This window comes from Epinephelus lanceolatus, chromosome 16 (genome assembly GCF_041903045.1).
Source record: "Epinephelus lanceolatus isolate andai-2023 chromosome 16, ASM4190304v1, whole genome shotgun sequence".
Taxonomy (NCBI): Eukaryota; Metazoa; Chordata; class Actinopteri; order Perciformes; family Serranidae; genus Epinephelus; species Epinephelus lanceolatus.
Window position 1 is genome coordinate 33,151,569 of NC_135749.1, and position 27,869 is coordinate 33,179,437.

General features: G+C 41.4%; 1 protein-coding gene across 1 annotated transcript in view; it reads left to right on the forward strand.

Annotated features, from left to right (window-relative positions):
- Positions 1-27,869, forward strand: part of clcn1a (chloride channel, voltage-sensitive 1a) — a 69,894-nt gene that overhangs the window by 21,360 nt on the left and 20,665 nt on the right. The window contains exons 12-19 of the mRNA XM_033637859.2: positions 869-1,024; positions 15,930-15,999; positions 17,707-17,817; positions 20,395-20,608; positions 21,219-21,352; positions 21,975-22,066; positions 23,683-23,775; positions 24,082-24,169. Of these exons, the coding sequence (XP_033493750.1) occupies positions 869-1,024; positions 15,930-15,999; positions 17,707-17,817; positions 20,395-20,608; positions 21,219-21,352; positions 21,975-22,066; positions 23,683-23,775; positions 24,082-24,169 (958 nt within the window). The remainder of the gene's footprint in view (positions 1-868; positions 1,025-15,929; positions 16,000-17,706; positions 17,818-20,394; positions 20,609-21,218; positions 21,353-21,974; positions 22,067-23,682; positions 23,776-24,081; positions 24,170-27,869) is intronic.

Genomic DNA, 27,869 nt, shown 5'->3' on the forward strand with positions numbered 1-27,869 from the left:
AATGAGTCATTGGACACGGCCACCCGTACCTGTCTGCTTCCAGCTTTCTGGATGACTTCCTGCCTGTTTGTCCCACTTGACTTTCTTCTCCCCCTTTCACTTTTTTCTGTCTTTACTCTTTCCTTTTTCGCTTTCTTCCTCTTTTTTATTCTCTGTAACTCTATTCCTCCCTTTCATTTAATTTCATCTCCCTTTCCACCCATTATCTTCTCTTTCTTTTGCTGTCATCCCTTCGCTCCTTCTATCCTCCCTTTTCTTCATTACCCTACACTTCCTGTCACACCCCTCCCTTTTCTCTCTTCTCCTCCTTCCACTAAAACTCTTTCTCTCCTTCCTGCTCCTCTTTCACTGTCTTGCTTTCATCCCTGTGTCTCCCCATTGCTACCTTGCATCCAGCTCACTCTTGTGAACACAATATCTCATGAAGGCCTTGAGGGCGTTTCCTCAACTTTGGCACAAATGTCCACTCAAGAATGAACTGATTAGAATTTGGTGGTTGAAGGTCAAAGGTCTGGATAAAGGTATAGAATTATATGAAGAGGTATACAACAGCGAAGCACTACTTCTAGTTGTTGCCAGTTTCCTTGACTTATCCCCATCTTTCTCCTCTGCACTCCCTCCCTCTTTCTCTTTTAATCCCCTCTTTACCTCCACCACTTCTCCCACTTAACCTTTCTTTTTCTTCCCCTCTTTCTTCTCCTTGATACTTCTCTTACCCCCCCCCCTCCATTTTGTCCTCTCTGTCCTCCTCTCTTCAACTTCTCCCACTCTCTCCTCCACCTCTTGCTCTTCCCCTGCATGCTCCCTGCCCTCATCCCTCCCTTCCATTGCTTTTTCTTCCTTTCCTCCCCTGTCCTCCCCTCTCTAGCTGATGCCGAGAGAGTGTATCAACTCCCTGTTTGACAACTTTACGTGGACAAAGATTTCAGGATCTCCTCCTCCGGTTGGTTTGGGCCTCTCTGCTGCCTGGCTGCACCCTGATGTCAGTGTCTTCCTCATCCTGCTGCTCTTCTTATTCATGAAGGTCTGTGGCTGCTGGGGAATGTGTGTGTGTGTGGGTGGATAGGTGTTTGTGTGCAGGTCAAGTGTGTGTCATTGTATCTGTGTGTGTTTGTGTGAGAGTGCTTGGATTATGCATGAGTGTGAATGTCTATATGTGTGACTGTGTGTGTTTGGCTGGCTCCACCTGACGTCAGCATTTTCGTCATCATCCTCCTCTTCTTCATCAGGGACATTTGTTGCAGGTCACTCATGTTGTGTATTGGTGACGGGGACATCTGTGTGTGTGGGTGTGTGTCTTCATTTTCCTCCTCTCTTCCTGTCCAAGGTCAACAGTGCTGGCAAGCTGCCAGCAGTTCTAGCATTCTTATGTTTTCTTGAAAGCAGCTGCTCTCACACAAACACACACACACACAAACACACCCTGGAGAGATTCAGTTCTTGCAATCTCGGTTGTTATTAGCATCGACATGTACACAGATCTGGTCTCGGTGCTGGGTTGACTGTGAATCAGCAGAAAGGTGATGAAAAAAAGCCCTCAGCATGCACACAGGTGGACAAATGATCACAAACACACTGTGAACAACCCGAATAAACTTTGATCACTAAATCATTATAACAAGGCAGCTACATAGACCAACATGAATGCTAACATCATCTTAGATCTATATGTGAATCTTTTAAGCAGCTGCTCAAAACATCACTTACAAAAACTGCCAAGGAGCAGTTTACAAATCCAGACAAGATGTGAAGATGCATGACCTGACAGCTGTCTGGTGCGTTGCTACACGGACAGCTGTCTGGTGGGATTCATGAGGTCTGACGCAGGCACTTCATGGTCAGTGTAATGTCCAAGACCATTTTTTAAAGGTCCAGTGTGTAAGATTGATAGAGGATAAATTGGCAGAAATGGAATATTATATAATAAGTATGTTTTCTTTAGTGATATAATCACCTGAAACACAATGATTCTTTTTTTTCAGGTGATATAATCACCTGAAAAAAAAGAATCATTGTGTTTCATTATCTTATAATAATCGTTTATATTAGGGATGCACGATAAGATTAGCACATCAGCTGTAAAATGAACTATCAGAATTGGCCAACATGCTTTTTCTTATTTTGCACAAAAACTTGCCTTGAGTGTCCCTCGATATTTTGCTAATGCTTTTCAAATATGAAAATTATTACATTACCAGTATAGTGGAAGTCAACAACTTTTTAACTACCTAGCATGCTAACTAGCTTATTGCTTTCTGCTTATCAATTGCTAAAGGATAAAGCAATCATGACTTAAGGTCAACATCCATATGATGGTCTGAAGACAACATCATATAACATATAAAGCAATGATGACTTAAGGGTCAACATCGATTTGATGGTATACAGACAACATCATACAGAGAATGAAGCAATGATGACTTGAGGTCAACATTGATTTGATGGTATAAAGAGAACATCATTTAACAGAGGTAGCTAGCTATCATGCCAGCTAGCTAGTTAGTGCTTTCTACCAATCAATTGCTTAATCATTGAAGTTAATAACTTCCCCTACTGCTCATTTAAAAAGGCCACCACATTAAAAGGTTAAACGTTCTTGGTTTATCATGCACTCTAGATTGGTTCCCCATAAGTCTCACTTTCATTATGCAATACTTTTTGTCACTGGGCACAATCCTGGAAAAAAAAAAAAATTAAGGATACAGTTGGTGGGCTGGCGCGCTAACGCTAGCATGCAAATTTTAGCATGGCAATGCTAGCTCGCTATAGCTAGCCCACTAGCAGCCAGAAACAAACATCTATGACTAGGGATGTCCCGATCCGATATTCGGATTGGTATCGGCCGCCGATATTAGCAAAAAACGTGCATCGGCATCGGATCGGACTGCATGGAAAAGTGCTGATCCAAGAACTCCGATCCAGGTTTTCTGGCCAGCCCAGCGCTCCGCGATTCAAGCAGTCCATTCCAGTGATCCGCTCCAGCACTTACTATCAATCCACCAGGCCAGCATGCAGACACACAGGAAACAGCAGCACCAGGCTGGTGCTGACACCACAAAAATAACTGAAAAGGAAAGGCTGCATTGTTTGTTAAGTGTCAACAATGTCTTGTGGTGTTAATCTATTTTTTATTTATTAGGGGGCCAAAGCACAAGTGTGTGGGGTCTTGCTGCTATTTTAATTTCAATGTTAGACATTTTAAAGATTTCTTGTGTTGATTTATTTTCTATTTATTAAGGGGCCAAAGCAGCCAAAGCAAACCAGCTATATTTTTTATTTAATGTTAATGTTCAAGTTTAAAGTTTGTTTATTTAACCCTGTTAACAATAAACAGGTCAGTTTCTCATACCAACTGTTGTGGATCATACCAACTAACCCGATTAAGTTGTTCTTGTTAGAGTAATATCGCTTGATCAAACCTTTTCTAACATGACTGACAACAAAATAAGTGAATATGTATAATACGCGCTTGGATCGGATTGGTATTGGTGTCAGTATTGGCCAAAACTCAAGGCTGTAATATCGGTATCGGATTGGAAGTGAAAAAGCTGGATCGGGACATCCCTATCTACAGTATGACTCACTGCCTCTTTGACAATACAAACAAAAACACATTTCCTTGTAGTGGCCTTTCTAAAATGAGCAGGAATTAAAGTTAAAGTTAGAATATTCTGATATGATCAAGGAGTTAATACTAAGCAGCTAGCACCCTAGCTGGCTAACTGTTAGCTCATCTTTGCAAGCTAATGTGAGCTTAGGTCCATGGTGGCAAAATACTTAAGTAGTTTATCTAAAAATCAAATGTTAATGTCTGTAGTAGCAGACTAGTGTAAACTAAAGTAAAACTTTCAGGTTGGGTCTCATCTTGTTATTTTTGCCTCTTTGCACAGCCGTTTTGTTCAGCAGGGTATTGGCAGCAGGCCTGTCTTTGATGACATCACAGACGTTGATTGGCTTAGGTAGTTGCTGTCCCAGGGCTTTCGGCCACTGCTTAGAGTCAAAGAATGCAAAGTGGCACAGAGATCTCGGGGACTGCCGGTAGACAATGATCTTGTATTTCAAGGTGCATAAAATACACCCAAATTTACAAATGTGTAGGATATTACTACAGACATTCCTGTTATCTTACATTGCAATGTTTGCTGTGACAGTTTGCTGCACTTACTCATGTCAGTGAAAATGGTCCTTTGCCATCCACCATGTGTACCTTTTTTTTCCCCCTATAATGCTGCATTGTGATAATATGACAGTGCTACTGATCAATACTGTATTGACTCATGTCGATGATAACCCTATGCTATTTAACTGTTCGCAGAAGGCGCTGCTTTTTCTTTATTGAGTGTGCAAAGGCTATTCATTGTCTGGAGTGTATGTGATAACCATATTCTTGACGATATGACAAATTAGAAAATAAATATATTTAATAAGTAGTTTAAGAAAATAAAATTGCAACAAATAATTGATATAGTTTTACATGTCAACTTAACAGTTTGCCTTCAAATATTCAGTAAACACTCCACAAAAATGACCTCTTGTTTCTTTGGTTTGTGAAAAACAACATTAACTCAGAGCGTGATTCAGATTCTGTATATAATATTAATAGTTCAACCAATTAAATCTACCTCCAATTACACATTTAAACAGCTCTCAAATACAACTCATACCGTGGGATCTATATATATAGTTAAATGAACAGTTATGCTACAATAACTACTGCACAACGAGCAGCACATAGGTTTACATTACCAAAGCTTTATGACAAAATCACTTGACGACTCCTGTGTGTGCACAGCAAGAAAGGAGAGGGAGAGACGCTGTGCTGCTGCGGCAGATCTGTTGAATGAGTTCCCTCTGCAGGGTGGGTAACTCACAGTAACTCACTAAAACAGCCACGGAGTCGCTAATAATTTCACTTTCAGCCATGTTGTTGTTTCCGTGGGTAACAGAATGACGTTAATATGACATCAACAAGTCCAAATATCGCAAGTATCACGATATGAACTTTTCATATGATTTAAAAATTTCACCTGAATTATCATGAATGAGATGATATAACACACCCCTAGTGAGCATACATTAGCAGATGCTGGCTGGCAATCTGTCTACAGCTAGCTGAACAGTGTCAGAGTAAAGGCCCATTTATGCTCAACGTTAAATACAGATCCGGATACGGACGGAGCCTTCTGTCCGTGCTCCGCGTTCATTTCGTCCGTATTTCTGCATGTTTCCATAAAGCTTACAGATACGGGCCAAACGGAGCAGTACCAGTGGGAACCGTGGGGGCAGTGTTGCTGTCACTACCCAATACGTAGCTCTAGTGAGACATGAAGAAGAAATAACAATGGCGGAACTTTTTCGCCTGAAATGCTGAAGATAAAATAAAATAAAAGAGGGAGACAGGTTTTTCCTATTTTATCTTATGTTGTTATATTTCTCCCTCTCCCGTTGCTGGGAGCGTCCGACCTCCCACCGCCCGCTCCCATCTCAAACACGGAGGCCTCCCTCTCCGTGGAGCCCGCCCTCCCGGCCCCGCACCTACCCCCAAGGCTCAGGTCTCCCCGAGGTACAAGAGGTACATTATCAATATCTCCTCCACAGTCGCCATGTTTGTTTTTGAGTTTGTTGTTGTCATAAACTTTTGACTCTGGGCTGCCTCCTGGTGGATATATTGGTTAACATCCATGCCAACGTAAAGGACGCATGGAAGTATGTGGGCAGTGACGGTAACATCGTTTGAAATGGACGTATACATTTTTGTACGTAAAGGGAGCATAAATGGGCCTTAACACTGTTTTGTAGCTGGTTTTAAACAGTGAACACTAAAGGAATTCTAACCAGGAGAAGTTTCAGCTGGTTGCAAACTGCAGTCAGACTCGCTGTTAGATGCCACTAAATTCTATGAATCCTACACAGTGCTCCTTTAAGTCCTCGAATGAATGGGTGGTTTCTGTAACATCCAGACAATGTTAGAGTAGAGGACTTCATCTGAAAGGAACTTGATGCCTGTCAGACAGGATCGGAATTGAGCTGAGAATAATTATACCTGAGTCAAAATACTGACCGAGTGGGAAACAACAGTGTAACCACCAAGCCAAAGCTGTCAGTTTGACTTGAGTTGTAATCAAGACACCAAAGCTGTTTAGAGGGCAAAGGGTTGCCCTCCTCGTGTTTAGCCTTCTGACATTCACTCTGTTTTTGCATTCTTGTCAATCTGTCCACCCCCAGTATTTTTCTCCATCTGTGACCAGAGCCGCTGACTTCAAGTGTTTCAGATATGAAAAACACAGACAGACAAAGTCTGGTGTCTAAATACTTTGAGTCCTGACCCGCCTACACTGTTGGCTGCTGCAGAAAACAGCACCAAGCTGTTGCTGCCGCCTGTTTGATGAGAATCTGCAGCTTTTCAAGAGCTCAAGCAGAGAACAGTGATGAAGTGGGAAAGCAGATTACTTTGTCAGTAAATACAAAACTTTTCAGTCGACATGGAAGCCACATTACACAAAGTTCAGTTCACACCAGTCTTTGCCTGGCAGCCTTTTTCGATATCCCACCAACACAGTGATGTTGACAGGTTTTCAATGTAGTTAGTTCCCATGATCCACAGGTGGGCAATCATGTGGGTCCCCAATACAATGGGTTTTTTTGTTGACAAATTGTAGTGTTAAACTGGTGTTTGATGTTGTATGGCTCTAATTATGGATATTTTAATGTATGTTAAAAATATACATGAAAATTGAATCTGAAACTTTATTAACAGAACCATGGACTGTATCTTTATACAGTCTGTGTATAAAACATCATAAAAATGTCACATTTTGGTTTGATTTGATATTTATTTCAAATGTAAAAAAGACATGGACATACTAACAAGCAGACAGACAGAGAGAAAGTTATATTTAAACACAGTGAAAGGCAGAATGTAAAAGCAATTGTCAGTGCAGTTACTTTGATTTGAAGGAGTGGGAGGAAGAATAAACGTATTAAATCCGGGTCCATGTCACTGGTCCGACATCCCATTAGTCCGACTGTCCGCAATGCTGAACGGCTCGCGGCGGGTGTATGGTGTGCCGCGACCAGCTCTGGGTCAGCTGGGAAAGGCTTGAGGCGAAGCAGGCTCACAGCTTATGTGTTTATCACTTTCTTTTTCATTTTAACCCACACCATGATCTTTTCCTGACCCTAACCAAGTGGTTTTTGTGCCTACACCTAACCAGACCTTAACCACAGTGCATCATGATGATTTCGGAACAATGGGACTTCGGAACAATGAGTTTAATATGGTCGGAACAATGGGATGTCGGACCAATGGGCTGTTGGACCAATGGGCAGTTCCCTTAAATCCCAGCCCTTCTCCACGAGTCACTGACTGATAATGAAACAGACTTATATAGATAAACCTATACCTTAGACGTTTCTAAATATACAGTTACCAGATTACCAGATATCAATTTTACAAACTATAAACCTGTAGAAGCATGTAATATAAATTACCAATTCTCCATGATTTAAACCAGTCTAAATGTATTACCAGTTCTCTTTGTCTTTCAACATATAGGCCTAAATGTAAATATAAAAACTTTTTCTGGTTGTACCCACACTATGAGTTTTGAAATTAAGTGATCCCCTTGAACTACAACCCCACTCTCGGTCACTGAACACTTCTTTCTTACTTTAAACATTATTTGTGCGGTTTGAAAATCCACAAGATCAGAACATTTTAATAACTTTAACTGTGAGAATAATGAGTCAGTGTGATCCCGATACCCAGCGTTATAAATTATTTCAACTTTTTTAATTGTTGCCGCAAACCTCTGTGTGGTGACTTAAAAATATGGTAAAACTGTTCGGGTCTTGGTTTCAGTATTGAGAGCACCAAAATCATCAGTCCACTATCAAGTAAACTAAATGATTTGATTGTGATAACGTGGAAAATGGCAGCCAAGAGTAAAAATGTTTTTTCACCACGGAGTGTCCCCTGGACATTAAAGCATCATCGGGTCATCATCAGCATAAGTGAATACAGCATCTGGTTTCATAGCAGACATTGCGAGGTAGGATCACAGGAATGTCTGTAGTAATATCCTACATATTTGTGAATTCAGGGATATTTTATAAACCTAAAACTAAGGCTATTTTCCACCGGTGGCCTTCAGGGACTTCTGTGACGTGCTGCTGACACCACCGCCTTGGTGCATAGAACTTGAGAGAGCTAAGGATGACTGCTGGTGAGGGGGCAGGCAGGTGTCAGATCTGTGTAGAGCACCGGAACAAAAACAGTGACACGTCATGGACAGTATGATGATAACATCCAAAACACTCCTTTCACTCTCGGTGGTTTCTGTAACATCAGAAATACTTTCAAAGTCACATAACGCCACTTTTGCTATGATCTCAACATGGCTTGTTTGTTCACAATGTAGCATTATCAGGTAGGGGTGGTAATAATGCATTTTTTTCTCCTAGATGCAAATTATTTCCCCAAAGGAAAACATTGTGAACATCAGTTTTACCACAAAAGATAAAGTTTTCAGTCTGTTCATCTGACTTTAATCATTTTTATTGCAGCAGAATGTAATGCAAAGCAGACTGACCAACACCGTCATAAAACCTGTCAGAAATGCTGCATACACCTGACAAACTGAACAGCAGATTTAACACCGTCTGCGAGGCCAGATTAAGCACGTGAGCGAATTACTTTACATGCAGTAACCTGCTAACTGAATGGCAGCACCCATGTTAGAAACATTGTCTGTTACATTCTCGTGCTGCATTTTGCAGGAGGTCTACAATGTTTGCTCCAGTGTGACTTTGGTGTACTGCTCTAGTTTGGAGAACGTGAGACAGTGGTTGCAAGTGAGATAATGTGCAGTTATAGATAAATAAATATCAAATAAACTTTTTGTATGGCACTTTTCAAAACACAGTTATTAGGTGTCGTTACAGTCACATAAATCCACTGGCCTTGAAGTTCAGGCATCACAAGTTAACGCCACCCTTCCTGCTGTACTTCCTACTTTATGCTTCACTTGTCTATAGAGCTTGGGTACGGCTGTCGGGCCGAGTCACATACCTGGGTTCCAGTGTTTTTAGCATGAAACAAAAGCCTTCATTTTCAACAATGCTATATGGATGCAGATCTTTGCACATGAAGTAGGTGAAGGACTGTGTTATTTTCTATGTCTCTCAGAAATGGATGTAGTTTATCAAGCTAAGTCAACCAAATGTGTTGGTTGATTTTTCTGCAGAGCGGGTTTAGCGTTAGCTTGGTCATCAGCAGCTAACGCTATCTCTGGATGGTGGCGTGTGAGGTGAGCCCTCATGTTCGCAGTATTCCCAGAGTATTTAATTCTCATATGACACTGCTTGCAAATCACGTGTCATATCCAAGTCCTGTAAAAAGAAATCCCAAATAAATCCCGATGTTTGATTTAAATGCTGACGGCACATTTGTGCTGAACTTTCTACCAAATGCTGCTGAGATCTCTGCTGACCTCACCAGGAAAAAAAACATCAGCACCATCTAGTGGACTGAAAAAATCAATTGATCTGATTATTCTAGTACTAAAAATGTGCATTTGCAAAAATTATGAATGTGTATAATAAAAGATTGATACTTGGTGTCCATGTATGGATACAGTATTGCCAAGCAAAATATCACAATAATATGCTGTATGGATTTTTTTTCCCCCACCCCTACTATCAGGGAAGGTAATAGGGTGTTTTCCCTGGTTGCGTCAATAGTGAGTTGACTGCATGCTTTCAGGATTATGTTGTGTTCCTAGCAACATCATTAGCCATGTTTCCATCAGCCTGTTTAGATGCGCATCTAGAAGTATCTCATCGGAAAATTATGATGGAAACGGCAAAATTCGAATTAAAATCCTCTGATTCGCACAAACTAAAATACGCTCGCTTTAGCCGGGTTTTGGTTGATTCGAAAAAATGTTGATTCACAAAACGGGGGATGGAAACAGTTATGTTCGAAATAAGTCTGACGTAGCACACCTCTCTCCATGGTGATATCCACACTCCGGGTCGGGAAGGCGGTAATGCATTTACAAGCTGGTTGCCAACCGCCAGAAAAGGTAGAAGAAGAAGAATGCGAGACTTGTTTGTTTCCGTTTCTGCGGAAAACTCGCACGAGTTCGTAGTTTTCACCAAAGTCTGTACATTTAATGGAAACACGCAGGATTTGTATTTCTTTTAATGCGCATTTCCCAATGATTCGAATCACTTTTGGATGGAAACATAGCTACTGTCAACTTGTTTTATTGGTTGATGTTATGATTTTCTGCCAAGATAAACTGCTAAGAAATTTAGATTGAGCTGTCCCCTCTTAGGATTCCAACCAAAGACAAACCAGTCTAGAACTTATATCTTCCTTACTTTGACCAGAGGAACAGAAAAGCATCTTTAAGAATGGATGTGTCTAAGATTTTAAAATGACACTCCATAATTTGTCCTAGATTCACTCTCTCTTATTAGATTTCCTGAATAATTCAATTCATTAGCCTTCCTAGAGTTAACCTCAGTCTGTTTCTCTACAGTGTCTAAAGTCAAATTAGGCAGAAATGCCACATAAATAATCCTATCAACAGGATATTAAAGCCTGTCACTCAGCATCATACACTGCATTGGTTTAGTCATGGTGTTTCTCAGTTGAACACAGCGGCTCCCTGTAGTGAAAACTTAATTCAACCAAAACTGAGAGCAGCTGGCTGGTAAAACTCCACTTACAACACACATACACTCACACACACACACACACACACACACACACACACACACACACACTGTGTGTTTTTCTGTCGCCTTCTGCTGCTGTCAACCTCTATCTAATACATACTCAAACACACGCTCTGGATCTTCCTCTCTCCCCAGTGTGTTTATGCTTCTCTCTGCCTTCCTTTGTCTACACATGATTAGACTCTCTCCCTTTGTCTGTATTTCTAGTGAAATTGGTATGCTGAATATAATATATAATGGCATTGGCAGGTTAGCTTAAATTTACCAGTTTGGCTAAAACTTTGGCAAAATGGGTGCTTTTTTCAAGTTGGGGTTCAGGCTATGAAACCCTAACCTGATCCACCCAAACAAGGTCTTCCGCGACCAGTTCTTGTTGAACTGTGTTATGGTCTGTGTGCAGTAATCCAAACTCCAATAGGAAGCAAACTTGTGTGCATGTATGAAATGTGTGCAAATATGGTTTATATAATATTTTATTTTCAAGGATGATAGCATCCGAGGGGTGCTAATTTTGACATGTTGCTTATTTGACTTGTTTTAAGTGGCTCCACCTGCCCATACATTGCTTTCTATTTTTCCTGCACATGGCAAATCAAGCACCAGCACTGATTATCAGAAGCGGTGGTAAACATATAACCAAACGGATCACATGTGGAAACAGCAAGTTGCCGTGTCAATGGTACAGAAAGCTCTGGAATCACCATATTACCAATCTGCTGTAGTGTAAAAAATACTCAGGCTTGTTTTTGTTTCTTTGAACCAGTCACAGTCGTTTTGGGTGGCACTAAGCCCAGGATCCAGCAACATTGCTTTTGTGAAATAGTGTCAAGGGTGGACATGTTTTGGTGGAACACTTGCAGGTGGTGAGGCGAGCAATGTCTTAAAATAGTCCCGCCAAAGAGAACGCCACATAAACATTAACAGACACATGCAGACTGGATGATTTAACTTTTAGTAATAAAAAAGACAAACTTATTTTGATTATCTGTGCCCTATAGAGGTCCACCTGGCTATAGTTCAGCTCTAGAAGAACTCAATAGACCCATTAAAACCACAGACAATTTACTGTCTCAGCTGTATGGGGCTCTAGCAGAACATTAGTACAACGATATCACAGAAGCTCATATGAAGTGGAACAATCAGTACATTAGTAACGTCAACTGGCTGTGTCACAAAAGAGATTAACATCAGCCATGAGAGTCCTGCAAGACTAAGTCTGGGCTTTTTTGAGTTGTGTTCACAAGTTGTTTATTTGTTACAGATTTTTACAACAATTAAAGCATTCATGCCTTATTATACGTTTCAATTCTCTACCAAAATTTGCCATTTTCAGCATGCAGGTTGTTATCTTGGAAGTTGTTGTTGTTCTTGTCACGAAGGGGATTTGGAAACAGCAACCAGGGTTGGAAATGAACTTTTTTGTCCACCTGCCACTGTAGCTGGTGGATTCCAAAATCTGCCAGCCACTAAACAGATTACCAGCCACTTGCATATGTTACTGACATTTAGCTGGTGGCTGGTACTAATTTCCAACACTGGCGGTAACACACAGATGGTGGAAGGAAAGGAGAATACCGGCTGAAATCAGCTCCCTAACGGCAGGCTTATAGCCATGGTCTAGCCTATATCCAGTTAGTCAGACTAAACCTCATGTAAACTCGACCAAAATTTACCTTAAAGCTTTTAAAAGGGTATAGTGGTGAAACACTAAGTTTTGTATTTACCAGTTGTGGATGAATGTCTCTTGCCTCCAAGTTAACAGATAAAAACAAGAACGAACTTAGCACAAGCTCATGTGAAGAGTTGGAGAAGGTCATAGGTTTCCTATTTACACAGTGTTTGTTAATGAGCAAGATACTTGCTATAGCTTGTGAACATTGACATGACCAACAGAAATTACTTAAAGTTATGTCGAGCGCTTTGTTTTCCAGTTGGTCTTCAGTGGGGCTGACCTCAGGTTAGGATGAACGGACCCAATGTGAAAAACAAAGAAACACAGAAAGATTAGCGTTAAAGTTTATTCTTGACAAGACCCATTTTTTATGTATCTGTTTCTGTATGGATGTACTGCACAGTGTTATATTTGTAGTTTTTATATATTTATACTACTTTCAAATGAAACCCACAAGCAACTTGTTTATGAGATAGGTCTTCTTTCATAGGGTTGCCCCTTTTTTTCAAGTAAGATAAGTCTTACGCTCAGTTTTAAGTCAGTTTTATTCCAATTTTTTTTGCTGTTTTTACTTCCATCTCTGCCTCTCTTTATCACACATAAACAAGCAGCCATATTTCCTCTCGTTACTTTCACTCTTTCTCCACAATGTTCTCTCTCAAACAGTAAATCTAACTGTGTCTCAGTGTTCCTGCTCCCATCTATCTCCGTGACACTGATGAAAGTGTGTGCTGAATGCCTGCGTGCGTGTGTGTGTGCGTGTGTGTGTGTGTGTGTGTGTGTGTGTGTGTGTGTGCGCACGCGCGCCTGTTTTTTAAGCGCTGTGTGTTTCAGCATGATTGTGTTTGACTGTCGGGATTAAAAGAGAGAAGAAGACTGTGAGCGCAGTCCTCTCTGCCATCAGGATAGTGCCACCCTGTGAGAGACGTGCTAATGAGTTTTTATCTTGTACCACAGTAATTAAATTCTCAAACGATGATGACAAACGATGTGTAGAATAGTAATCTGGACTGTTAAAACGGGGATGTAGTGTTACTCGCCAATCCCTTCAAATCAAAATAAGAAAGCCCTGTGCGTGGTGCCGGGGGAAGGGATGCTGGTGAAACACACACACATACTCTCTCTCTCTCTCTCTCTCAAACACACACACACACAAACCAGGAATCTGGAGCTTGAGTAAAAGTAATCATTATCGCTGATGAGCTCTCTGCAGCTAAGAGCAAAGTGTATCATTAGGTGAGCTATTTTGAAGTTACATTCTGATGAACACGGAAATTGTTTGGAGACAAACAGTGGAAGTGACATTTGAAGGGTCAGTTTAGTTTGTATATAACTTGCAGAGGAGTTTGCACATTTGTTATTTTTTTATTTTTTCCACCCACTCAGTCCTCAGTCACACAGCCACACATTGATCTGCCCAGTCCAGCCACAGGACCATGGTCTGCAGCTTCACTGGAGCAGCTGTTGATTAAGTGCCTTGCTCAAGGACGCCCAAGGGTGATTGGGTCCCCTCCCCCACTACATACACACACATTTTCATGATTTTCCACTTCAGTAACTGGTCAAGCCATGACCAAATAGGAGGATTTTTTTTCTCCCACTCAAATGCAAACATAAAGACGAGAGCTCTTTGGCGCAAGGACTTTACGTCATTCCCTTTGAGATGCAACACAGGCAAACAGACTTACTTTAGGTGGGTATCTGCAGGAACAAAGATATTATTGAAAACGGAAACAAAGAACAGGAGAAAAGCCGCTGACCCCAAAGAGAGGACAGGATTGAGACTTGCTTTCTCCCTGACATCATGGTGACACTGATGAAATGTAAAGTTCAGGCACAAACTTTAGCCACAGTAACATGTCCAGAATGCATAGGTTGGTCACATAAATTTGACAAATTGCCTGCTGTAACCAGCTATCAAAAAACAGAGTACTGATATCTGAATCAAACAATGACTTGAGTCAAACACTATAACACTGTGGCTATAAACCTGCAATTGGTTGGCAGTTTCAATCTGTTCCACTTCACACAAGCATCTGTGATATTGCTGTAATATTGTTCTGCAAAAGCCAGTGGTCTGGGGTTTTAACGGGTCCAGTTAGCTCCTTTAGAGCTAAAGTAGAGTTGTGCTTCACCCCTGGGGCAACAGTGATGAAATTATGTTTTATCTTCTATCTTTATCTTTTTTTCTCACTAAAAATTTAATCACACAGTCGATATATGACTGTTTTTGTGTTATTTTCTCCTGTTTATGCCAGTGCTCACCCCCCCCCCCCCCCCCCCCCATGTGTAAATGTTCCACCAAAACAAGTACCCCTCAAACACTTTCTTGCAAAAGCATCATCGCTGCATCCTGTTCATAGCCCTGCCCAAGACGATTGTGATTGGTTGAAGAAATAACAATCCATTTTTCCTCAGTAGCAGTATGATAATGTATGCTTCCAGACCTTTCTCCATCGCTAACAGAGCATTGTGGAGGTAGGTCTGGTTACATCACACAAGAGGTTGCCCTTCCGTCAAGCTTGAGCACTCTTAATGCCTCCACACCAGTGATAGCCGAGGCTGGAGGTATTATGCTTTCCATTCATTGTCCCATTATCTCAAGAACGCCTCCAGGGAGTTTCTTCAAATTTTGGACTGAGTGATGAACTCGAACAGATTTTGGATGTCATAGGTCAAAGGTCAAGGTTACTGTGACCTCGTCTGTCTCACCCTTGTGAACACGATATCTCAAGAACACCTTGAGGGATTATTTTTTTCAAAATCGACACAAATGTGCACTTGAACTCAATGGTGAACTGATTGAATTTTGGTGGTCAAAGGTCAAGGTCACTGTGATCTTGCATCTGTGTCATTCTTGTAAATGCAATATCTAAAAAACACCTTGAGGGAATTTCTTCCAATGTGGCACAAACCCACACTTTGAGTCAAGGGTAAAATGATCAGACTTTGGTGGTCAAAGGTCACTGTAACCTTGTGTCTGTCTCATTGTCATAAACACGATATTTTAGGAAGACCTTGAGGGAATCTCCTCGAATTTAGAACAAACATCCATTTAGACTCAATGATCACAAACTTTGTTTTTTGGCCGTAACTCAAGACTTTGTACGCTACTTATGACAGAATTTCACACAAATGTCTAATAGGATAAAAAAAAAAAGTGATGACATTTTATATCCAAAAGGTCAAAGGTCAACTTCACTATGACATCATAATGTTCTGCAAAAACACTTTTCTGGCCATTACATTATATCTCATGAACGGAATGGGAATCATTTTGTCAGTTACTGAATTGTTGACACTAATCTTAGGTGTCCACCTTGAAACTGTGCCAACTGTATTGAGCTTCTTTGCTGCTGAGGGGAAGATGTGTGAGAAAAATATATGTTTTCACAGACATGAATGTAAACTGGTGTGGGGAAGCATACAACCACAAGGCTGAAAATCAATTTCTTTTTCATCCGTTTCAATCAGTGTTGTCTGAATAGTATTTCATGTTTCTTTTTTTCAGTTCTGGATGTCCGCAGTGGCCACCACCATGCCCATTCCATCTGGGGCCTTCATGCCTGTTTTCATACTGGGTGAGGAAAAATAAAACAGCAGCCTTTGTGTACTTTGGCTGTGGTTGCATGAGGTTGACTAAAATGAAAACAAAACAAACAAAAAAAACTTTTATTTGCTAGATTTTTTCTTATCAGCAGTGTTTTGGCTATTTTCCACCACTGCAGTAATAGTTCTGTGATCAGCTGCCGTACATTGTCCCATCATCTCAAGAACGCCTTCAGGGAGTTTCTTCAAATTCTGGACTGAATGATGAACTGGATTAGATTTTGGTAGTCAGAGGTCAAGCTCACTGTGACCTTGTCTTTCTCTCCCATGTGAACACAAGAACACCTTGAGGGATTTTTTTTTTTTTTTTCAAAATCAGCACAAATGTCCACTTGGACTCAACGGTGAATTGATTACATTTTGGTGGTAAAAGGTCAAGGTCACTGTGATCATGCATCTGTGTCATTCTTGTGTATGCAATATCTCAAAAATGCCAAACCCCTACTTTGAGTCAAGGGTAGACTGATCAGACTTTGGTGGTCAAAGGTCACTGTAACCTTGTGTCTGTCTAATTCTCATGAACACAATACTTTAAGAGGGCCTTGAGGGAATCTCCTCAAATTTAGAACAAACATCCATTTAGACTGATTGAACAAAGTGTATCATTAGGTGAACTGATCAGGATTTGGTGGTCCAAGATCAAGGTCACTGTGACCTTGCGTCCATCTCATTCTCATGAACGTGATATCTCAAGATACCAGGGGCCTGGAGGGAATTTCCTCAAATTTGGGCCCAAGAATGAACTGATGAAAATTTGCTTGATTGAAGGTCAAAGGTCAAGGTCACTGTGACCTCACAAAACTTGTTTTTTGGCCATAACTCAAGATTTTGTAAGCTATGACAGAATTTCACACAAATGTCTAATAGGATAAAATAATGAAGTGATATACTGTAGAGTGGTGTGATTCATTTTGCTGCCAATTAGTGATATCTGAACAGACTGATTTTATGTTCCCAGAGTTCTTGTTTCATTACCTTTCGTATTGGATATCAGTTTCTTATTATTCAGATCAACATTTAGGAATCAGTGTTTATTTGCAGTAGTTTGCAGTTCATCTGTTGTTTCTGTAGTGTGAAAAGCTTTGGAGCGTGACCTTTACCAGTGCTTCACTTTAAAATATTCATCATTACCAGCCACAAACAACTTTGAATGAATAAACTCAGCTCTTGATACGGAGGGTCATGTTGAGTGTGTGTGTATGTGTGCGTGTGTTTCTCTGTGATTTTAAAATGTGTCCTTTTGCACTCTCACGCAGCACAAAACATCAACATTTTCCAAACATTTAAATGAGACCACTACAGGGGCCTCATGAAAATGAAACTCACGATAGTTGCTGTTATGAGTGTTTCTCTCTGACTGAAGTGGTGTTTTGGACATAATCATGTTGGAAGTGATTTCTTTAATCAGACTCAACACCATCTGGGATCAACAGAAACACTGATGAATTGAATTGTATTTGCTCTTCTGACACACATCGAAAAATTCAGTTTAGAGACCAACAGAGGCTGAAAATCCTATTGATGACATTTTTGCTTGTCTACGGGGTTCATTCAGATGTCTCATAACTAATGTGATTATTTATGTAATAATCACATTAAAATGTTACATAGAATGTAATCTTTATGATGTTGAAAGTGTACTTACTTTTAAAGGTGATGTTATTTTTTTCCTCTCGTAGGAGCTGCATTCGGCCGGCTGGTAGGGGAGATCATGGCCACCCTGTTTCCTCATGGGATCGTGTTTGATGGCATCCTTTACCGTATCATCCCTGGAGGGTACGCAGTCATTGGTTAGTCTACCTTTCCACCTCTTAACCTTCTCCATAGTGTTATCACATTTTGTCATCATATGCTCAACTTTTGTCCTCCAACCTTAAATTATGACAAGTTGACAGGGAGACTATAATGCAGAGGCAGATACTGAGAACGAGCAATTACCATAGACCTAACAGGTCTCAACAGTGCGAGTATTGCACTCGCAAATGCCCCTAAAAATAGACTCATTTAGCACAACACGTGCAACATATAGACTGAAGTGTCACACTGTAGACTAATTAACAGACAGATTAAACATAGGAGCAGCTCTGTGTCTCTCTTAGTGTTGCTGGAGAACCCGTGAGTGAGTGAGTGAGTGAGTGAGAGAGTAGGACGGAGCTATGCAGATGTGTATGTAGCACAACTTGACCCTATATCGATATAAATGGTGTTGTCTAAATTCATATCTTGTTTGAACATATATCGATATCAGAAATAGTCGATATATTGCCCAGCCCTATATAGCACATATACACAACTCTATTCAAGCTAAGATTCAAATTACAGGCAGGAAGGACAGTCACAGGTACATTTCTCTCTCTAGGGAAGGAAGGGTTATATTGTTCCTTAAATGGCTTGATTTATTTATCAAAGTTTAATTTTCTTAACAAAACATTCTAGTTCTCTTATAACTGCATGTTATTATAAAATAACTTCAAATCAAATCCTTAATCATTGATAAGTGTGCGTGCTTCCCCCGCCCCTCCCCAAAAAATCCCCCCCCTCAGAAAATAGTTCCGACGTCCATGGACATAAGACTAAAATATCCACAAGTGTTTTACAGTAATTGTTCTACCTGGAGATGATGTACGAGCTCACAGAGACCAGTGTGTCTTGTGTACTGGACTGGACAGCAGCCAGCAGTCATCTAGTGGTCGCACTGTATAGATTTATTAGGCTACATTATAATTCATTATTCGTTATTAGTGAGGATCATTGTAGATGTTGCTTACTGTTTATAGCCTGTACTATTTACAACATCAGCATATAGTTTGTATTCACAAAATACAGTTTGATATTCAAGTGGATGCGCTGGAAAACTTGGCAGAGAGCCAATGCTGCCTGGCTGCGCTGTAACGTAACCTCGTCTATAAATAGTACACAGCCATGGTACTGAATCAGACAGTGACCTGTCTCAGCTTTCAGCGTGGGAAATAATTGTATGTCGAGCGCACGTTTTAGTATCTCGTGCGCTCGATTTATCTCATCTCGTGCACACAAGATACTATCTCGTGCACTCGAGTTGGTATCTAGATAGGTTTTTTTTTCTTTTTGGGGGACTTTAGGGGCTCCGTACTATTTGGTATTTTTCTATAAGAGGTAAAAAATTATTTTTTTTTTAATAATTTTTTCAATTTTATGACTCCACAATTGCATAATCTTAGAAAGTGACCGTCGGAACAGACAGAAATGTTGTGTAGTGTGAACCAAGCACACCCTCTCAAGTTCAAATAATCATTTATCAGTACTGCATCAGTCCATATCACTAAAGTGTTACTGACTAGCTGACCACCTCCCCTCTTCCTCCTCTGTGTCGTCCTCTTCCTCCTCCCTAACTGTCAACCTCAGCTCATCAGCAGTGGTCAAGGTGTCCTCTTCCTTCTCTCCTGTCACTTCTCTCATCCTCTTTCTCCTCCAACTTCTCCTCCTCCTCTCCTGTCAGCCTCCCTGGTGCTCTAGTTGTCACTCGTTATCAGGTTGTCCTCCCCACCTAATCTTCCTCGTCTCCCTCCCCTTCTTTGTCATCCTCTCCCTCCTCTTCCTCCTTTCCATCAGAATATGTGGCCACTTTGCTCTGACAGTGAAATGTCAATGTGGGTTCTCTCCGCTGTCCTCACCTTAGCCACCGACCCAGAAACGTGGCCTTCCTTCAATGCCTCTCCTGTTGCCCTACAAAGCCCATCCCTCCTCTCTCTCCCTCCTCATTTCCTTGTGTAGCTCCTTCCCTTCCTACTCTGCCCTTTGTTTCCTCCCTTTTATCCCTCTCTAGGTTATCCTTCTCTCTCTTAGATATTTTCTTCTGACCTTTGTTTGCTTCCTCACATTCCTTGTTATTAATCTATTTTTTGCTTCTGCAAGCTTTTATTGCCTCCTCTCACTGCTGTTTCCTTTTTCACTCAGCAGTCTTTTCTTTTCTCCTCATTCCCTACACCCATTCTATTCCTCTTTTCACCTCTATTTTTAATTTGAATTTCTTTTTGATGTGATTCCTCCTCTTCAGTTTCTCCCTCGTTTCACCTGCCCACTATCCTATAATCTTCCTCTTCCCTTCTTACCTTTTTCATCCATCCATCCTTTATCTTTTCTCCCTGCTTAAAATACCTCCACCTCTCTTTCCCCAGCATTCTGCGTCTTTGTGTCTTTGCCTATTACACGCTAACATGTTCTTTATTCCCTCTGTCCTGCCTTTCAACTTTTTCCATCCTCACATTTCGTCTTACTTCCGTCTTTCTCTTCCTCACCCTCTGTCTTCTTTAACCTCCATCCTCCCCTCCCCTGCTCTATCCACCTTTTACCCCTCCCCTCATCACCCCATCCCATTTCTCTGACAGGAGCGGCAGCTTTGACTGGGGCTGTGACTCACACGGTGTCCACGGCAGTTATCTGCTTTGAACTGACAGGCCAGATCTCCCACATCCTGCCCATGATGGTGGCAGTAATCCTGGCCAACATGGTGGCCCAGGGCCTGCAGCCCTCCCTGTATGACTCCATCATCCAGGTCAAGAAGCTACCGTACCTGCCGGAGCTCGGCTTCGGACACATAAGGTTTGTGCTGATATTACACAGCAGAAAGGAAATGATCGACGCTATTTGAATTTTTAAGAGGTGTTCTTTTTTATGTTGCTCTTGTATCATCACATCAACCATCTAATCTCCTGCATGAATGCAACAAGCAAACTGTTATAACATCTGGACTGATTGTTGCCAGTTGTGAACAATCAGCCTAAGAAACTGATAAACTAAAATGAGTGTTACAGTTGATGGGTTGATGGGTGTAGTTTGGTAGAAAGAAAAAAGTTCCTACATGAAACTGCTCACAGCAAGGTCTGTGGATTATCTTGAGTAACCAGGTCATGATTTCTGGAAAGAGACATTGCTGTTGAGTTTTTCAAATGTATTTTTTTGGCACTTTGAGCTCCACAAGCTGAGTGCCATATAGTTCCTTTGTATTGGAGAGAAGGCAGACATCTCTATGGCCGATATCTCCAACACTTGGCAACTCACACCAAAACAATCTAGACTGATAAACAGCACTACAGTTAAGAGGAAAAACATGTTTATTTGATTTTGGGGCAAACTGTCCCTTTAATGTGTTAAACCTATGTCATTACCAGTTGTTTCAGTCCACCACTGAAACTATGTGTCTGCCCCACAGCCAGTACAACATCTTTGTAGAAGACATCATGGTGAGGAAGGTAAAGTTCATATCGTCCAAGTCCACATACAGAGAAGTCAAACTCCTGCTGGACTCCTCCTCCATCAGTTCAATCCCACTGGTCGACTCAAAAGGTAAAAGAGCTCATTGAGAATTAAATTGTAACAGTTGCCATGAAACAAAATGGAATAAAAAATAAGAAACAAAGATTTGGTTTCATTTTTTAGATTTAATTTAAGTCTTGGGCGGCACGGTGGTGTGGTGGTTAGCACTCTCGCCTCACAGCAAGAGGGTTGCCGGTTCGATCCCGGGCGTGGGAGCCCTTCTGTGCGGAGTTTGCATGTTCTCCCTGTGTCAGCGTGGGTTCTCTCCGGGCACTCCGGCTTCCTCCCACAGTCCAAAGACATGCAGATTGGGGACTAGGTTAATTGATAACTCTAAATTGTCCGTAGGTGTGACTGTGAGTGTGAATGCTTGTTTGTCTCTATGTGTCAGCCCTGCGATAGTCTGGCGACCTGTCCAGGGTGTACCCTGCCTCTCGCCCGATGTCAGCTGGGATAGGCTCCAGCCCCCCCGCGACCCTCAAGAGGATGAAGCGGTTAGAAGATGAATGAATGAATGAATTTAAGTCTCACAGTAACTGTCATCATCTCTAAGCCATATGAAACTAAAACTACTTATTGTCTCTGATGAATATTTTTACAGCCACAGTTGAAGACTGTGTGTAACAATTGTATTTCTCTCTCCTGCTTCCAGATTCTATGATCTTATTGGGCAGCATTGACAGGTTGGAGCTTTTGGCTCTCTGTGATTGGTGGTTGTCACCAGAGAGAAGGCTCCTGATGCAGGTGAGGACAGTCAGACACCAAACTATTGACCACATGCTGACATAATTTAGTGCAAGCAAATATTTTCTGCAAGCTAAAATACCTTTACAACATGAAAAGGACAGATAAAGCTTAAAGTAGGAATGTAAACATTGACATAGACAAAGCTGCTGCAGTCTGGCTTTTTAGTGGAAAGTCGAATAGCCTCATACTGCGTTTCAATGAAGAAGCTGAAGAAAAATAAACCCCATTAAGCTCAGTAAAATGATTTAAAGGGATAATTCAGAATTTTTTAAAACTTAATCCACCATAATCAGTGTATGATCAGCAGTGGATGACAGCTGGCTCACCCCAGTTGAGGAGGCAGGAGTACCATAAACAGAAGTGTAGCAATACACTGCTGTGGACGAGGGCAGCAGCAAAATGTCACAAATCAATATCACATTAAGTGGACATTTTGCTTTGTTGTTGCTGCAATAGTCGATAATTCATTTACTTTCTTGTATTTGTTGTCTCTTCCATAAACCCCTAAGTCTGAATCAAACAGCTGATCTGCAGCGTAAAGTAGTAATGCGTGGGAATATGGAAGTTTTACAGATGTTTTACTGTTAAAAAAATGTAGCACCAAAGGAAAAGGCTGACTAACAGCAAGGTTGAGTCTTGAAAGTATTCAAAATACAGTTCCTACTTAAATTGAGTGGGTGGCTAAAATAAAGTTTGCTGCTGCCCCCATCCTCAGCAGTATGCTGCTTAGCTTTTGCATCAGCACTCCTGCTGCTTCTCTACACTGGGAGCCTGCCAGCCGACATCTACTGTATGTAGTACACTGACTATGAATAAGTACCTCACACAACCCCACTTTAAAATATGCAAACTATCCCTTTAATGGTTTGCAAAATGAGTGATGTAGTACAGCATGAAATACAACACAGGTATTAAACACATTATTATAGTTTTGAATTCACACTGAATTCAATTCTGTTATGTTGTGTTCACACCACACAAGATGCAAAGTTTTGCGTCACGTTACTTGCACAAGTTTAACAGCTCAAATATTTTGTGTTGACTGACTTCATACACACAAAAAACTTTAGTTTTATGCACGTGAAATTGCTGAATCGATAAATGAATTTCTGCTAGTACGTCCGCGGTGACATATGTCCCTGAAGATCTGAATGCCGAAGTTATGATTTTTCAACTCTTCAACTCTCACGATTAAATGTATGACATGAAATTGGGCTGCTTGCTTCATTAATTTGTGTGTTTCTCCTTGTTTGCATTGCGTCCATTTACATGTAATTCACTCGCGTCTCCTTTGTAAAATGTCAAAAAATTGTGAAATATGCTTGTCACAACTTCACAGAACCCAAATTGACAACTTCAGTTTGTTTCTTTTGTCCAACCAACAGTTCAAAGCCCAGAGACTCATTTTTCAGCATTAATGACAAAGACAAGCAGCAAAGTCACATTCAAGAAACTTGAAGCAGTAAATATTTGATATTTTTGCTCGAAAAATGACTGAAATATTTATTCAGTTATCAGAATGGTTGCAGATTAGTTACTAATCGATTAATTAACCAGCTCTATAGTGACAGCAGCAGTTTGCAGTGATGTGTTTACCTTTGGTTTGGACTCAGGGTCAGAGTCTACAGGAGCAGAACCAATCTCAGAAACACAGCTGGGAGTCCTTTGCCTTCGTAGATGAGGAGGAAGAAGAGGACGGAGAGAAGGTGGGGCTCTGATTTGCTACAGTTTTCAAGCCATCAGTGTTTTTTTTTCCCTTTTGGGTGTCCTGAAAGGTTTTTTACTGCTGGCCCTCATTATTGTTATTGTTCTGACTTGACTGCTCTGTAGCCATCTGCCTCAGTTTTAACACCAACATCTACCTTTGATTTTCTAAAAGCACCATAATTTGTTTAAATTTCAGTGGAAGCCATTTGAACTAGAATATTATTTTATTATCCAACTTTTTTCCATTTTTTAGAGGTGCTTTATGAGTAAAGGTTAAATTAGTTACATGTGGTGGTGTTCTGCAGGGCAGCCCATTGCAGGAGGAGAGAAACGGCCCCCTGCCTCCTCTGAAGCCTCAGGAGCCCTCCTCAAACCACACTGCTCCTGTTCCCGGTGAGCTGAGAGGACTTCATATTCCTGAGTACATTTTTAATTTTTTTTGTTTTTGTTTTTTTTTTTTACATCTCTGTGGAGGTGTAATAGTCACACTCTCTCTTTGATAGCTGCTTCCGGAAGAAGAAATAAATCACTGTAGTCTTAGGGCGCATTCACACTGGCACTATTTGGTCTGCTTTAAACAAACTCTGCTCCGCTTCCACGGCTAATTCTTTTTTTTGGAGTGGTGTGAACGCTCATTTGAACTCTGTTGCGGACCAAACAAGCGAACCCTGATCTGCTTGAAAACTGGGGGTCTTGGTTCACTTGCAAGTGAACCCGGGTATGGTTCGCTTACAGTGGGAAATGCAAACAGACTATCCAGTGAACCAAAGAGAAGAAGTGGCGTAGAGCGCAGTGCATTTTGGGTAGACAAAAAAACAAAGCCAACAGCGCGAACCGGGAGAAGCAGAGGTAAAAAAAAAGTTGGAAAATGTGGCCGTTTGGGGCAATACCGCCCCCCAACCAGCAGCTGTTGTAACTGCATGACGTTGTCCAGGCAGTGCAGTGTGAAAGTGAACCGAACCAAATGAAGGTGTGAAATTTTTTGGCATTCCCTGCCCAATTGAACGGAGTCCCCTGGACTATCCTGGTGTGAATGCGCCCTTAACAGGATGTGAAAAACACATGAGGAACTTTCTCCAGGTTAGCAAAGGATAAAGACCCGACTTGCTCCACCAGTTTGCTGCCTTTGTACTATCTATGTGTGAGCCCTCAAATCAAGTTTATGTTGAAATTGCCACCTTGATGTCTAGATTAATGTAGAAACAAATCAACCTTGGAGGACGATTTAAATTTCTAGTTTTCATTTCTTAGCTCCGTTACACTTGTGGAGCTGTGTGACATGGAGTCGAGGCTGGGTTATAAAAGCCTTAGGGGGCCCGTCATAATAATATTGATTCCTTCAGACAAGTTTTGCTCTCTGGGGAGATGTAATAAGATTTATTCTTTGCTCTGACTCTTCCTCTTAAAAATATCTCAGCTGATATGACTTAGCATTTAGTTAGAGTCTAGATGTATGATCTATGGAGCTCACCAGGTTCTCATATATACACTGCCTGGCCAAAAAAAAAGTCACCACCAAAAAAAAAAAGGTCATACACTCTAATATTTCGTTGGACCGCCTTTAGCTTTGATTACGGCACGCATTCGCTGTGGCATTGTTTCGATAAGCTTCTGCAATGTCACAAGATTTATTTCCATCCAGTGTTGCATTAATTTTTCACCAAGATCTTGCATTGATGATGGTAGAGTCTGACCGCTGCGCAAAGCCTTCTCCAGCACATCCCAAAGATTCTCAATGGGGTTAAGGTCTGGACTCTGTGGTGGCCAATCCATGTGTGAAAATGATGTCTCACGCTCCCTGAGCCAGTCTTTCACAATTTGAGCCCGATGAATCCTGGCATTGTCATCTTGGAATATGCCCGTGCCATCAGGGAAGAAAAAATCCATTGATGGAATAACCTGGTCATTCAGTATATTCAGGTAGTCAGCTGACCTCATTCTTTGAGCACATACTGTTGCTGAACCTAGACCTGACCAACTGCAGCAACCCCAGATCATAACACTGCCCCCACAGGCTTGTACAGTAGGCACTAGGCATGATGGGTGCATCACTTCATCTGCCTCTCTTCTTACCCTGATGCGCCCATCACTCTGGAACAGGGTAAATCTGGACTCATCAGACCACATGACCTTCTTCCATTGCTCCAGAGTCCAATCTTTATGCTCCCTAGCAAATTGTAATTGTAGCAAATTTTTTCCGGTTAGCCTCACTGATTAGTGGTTTTCTTAAGGCTACACAGCTGTTCAGTCCCAATCCCTTGAGTTCCCTTCGCATTGTGCGTGTGGAAATGCTCTTACTTTCACTATTAAACATAGCCCTGAGTTCTACTGTTGTTTTTCTTCGATTTGATCTCACCAAACGTTTAAGTGATCGCCGATCACGATCATTGAGGATTTTTTTCCGGCCACATTTCTTCCTCGAAGACGATGGGTCCCCACTATCCTTCCAGTTTTTAATAATGCGTTGGACAGTTCTTAACCCAATTTTAGTAGTTTCTGCAATCTCCTTAGATGTTTTCTCTGCTTGATACATGCCAATGATTTGACCCTTCTCAAACAGACTAACATCTTTTCCACGACCACGGGATGTGTCTTTCGACATGGTTGTTTAGGAAATGAGAAGCAACTCATTGCACCAGTTGGGGTTAAATAACTTGTTGCCAGCTGAAAGATAATCGCCCATGCAGTAATTATCCAATAGGAGGCTCGTACCTATTTGCTTAGTTAAATCCAGGTGGCGACTTTTTTTTTGGCCAGGCAGTGTATAAAAGCTGGTGTTGGCAGTTTTATTTTGGTGTCACTGGGCAAAAAACTCTTCTGCACCTCCTCTTGGCTCTGTTTTCAGGCTTTAGAAATTCTTGCCTGTTATAGGAGAGTTTGGTCAATCACAGGTCATTTCACAGAGAGGGCATTCCTTTCTTTCTGTTAGATCCAGCACTGCTGTTGGCCACCAGCCCACAGTCAGTGCGTTTACATACAGCACGAGAAAATCGAATTATTGGCTTAGTCCGACTGAAACTAGACTTTTAAATGCATGTAAACAGCTTAGCCCGACTGAAACTGGACTCTCCGTAGCTCGACTAGCACACCTAGATAATTCGACTGAAAATCGAACTATTGCTGCATGTCTACACTTAGTCCGACCAGAGTCGGACTTGGTGTTCTGCGCATGCACCACTTTTTCTTTCGTGGCCTTTCACCTGGAAGAAGGAGATGACATAGCAGCAGTGCAGTAAGTACCGGAAAAACAAACAAACAAACAAACACCATGGCGACTGACAAGTAGAAGACGCACTTCTGGAAGGACAAGGAAACTACATTTATGCTCCGACAGCTAAAGGAGCTAAACATTTGGAAGGGAAAACTAGAAACGTAGATTTATTGAAAAAAAAACACAGTGCCGCCTATCAAGGCGGAGTCAGACGTGCTTGGTCAGAAATTCAATTTTCTCTTCTGCATGTATACTGAGACAAGATCAGAAGTCCAACTTGACTGATTAGCAGAGCTATGAGCTTAGCTCGACTACTGCGTGCATGTAAACATACTGAGTGACACGCTGCGTTTGGGGGTATTAGATGGCTGAACTCGGGCCACTAAAGCCACCAGCTGAAGCTCTGGAGCTGCTCCCCGCTCTCCTCCAGCCACAGAAGCTAGACACAAGGCAGAGGGACTGTGGGTGGCTAGGCAACTTATTCTGAGCTCATTTGTGTTATGATAAACAGAGAGAGGGAGCAGGGCAAGTAGGGCCTACGCCAATGTGCCAGGCGCAACTCTACAATGAAGTAAGGCTTAGGAAAGGTACAAAAGAGCTGCATGAGGAGGTGTATTTTCAAATTCTGCCCTCGTCAGCTTTAAGTATCAGTGCCCAGAGGACACAAACACATCTTGTCTGTGCTTATGAAGTATGAAAGGATAAACCAATGGAACTAATCTAATTATAAGGAACAGTGTTATTTTATAAAATCTGCAGAACAACCGCAAAAGCTACATTAATGCCCATCCAAATATCTACAGGTGGAACATAACAATACGCCATCCACCACACATTTTTAGCCAGTAATAAACCTTTTTTTTTTTTTGTTAACCGCTAAGT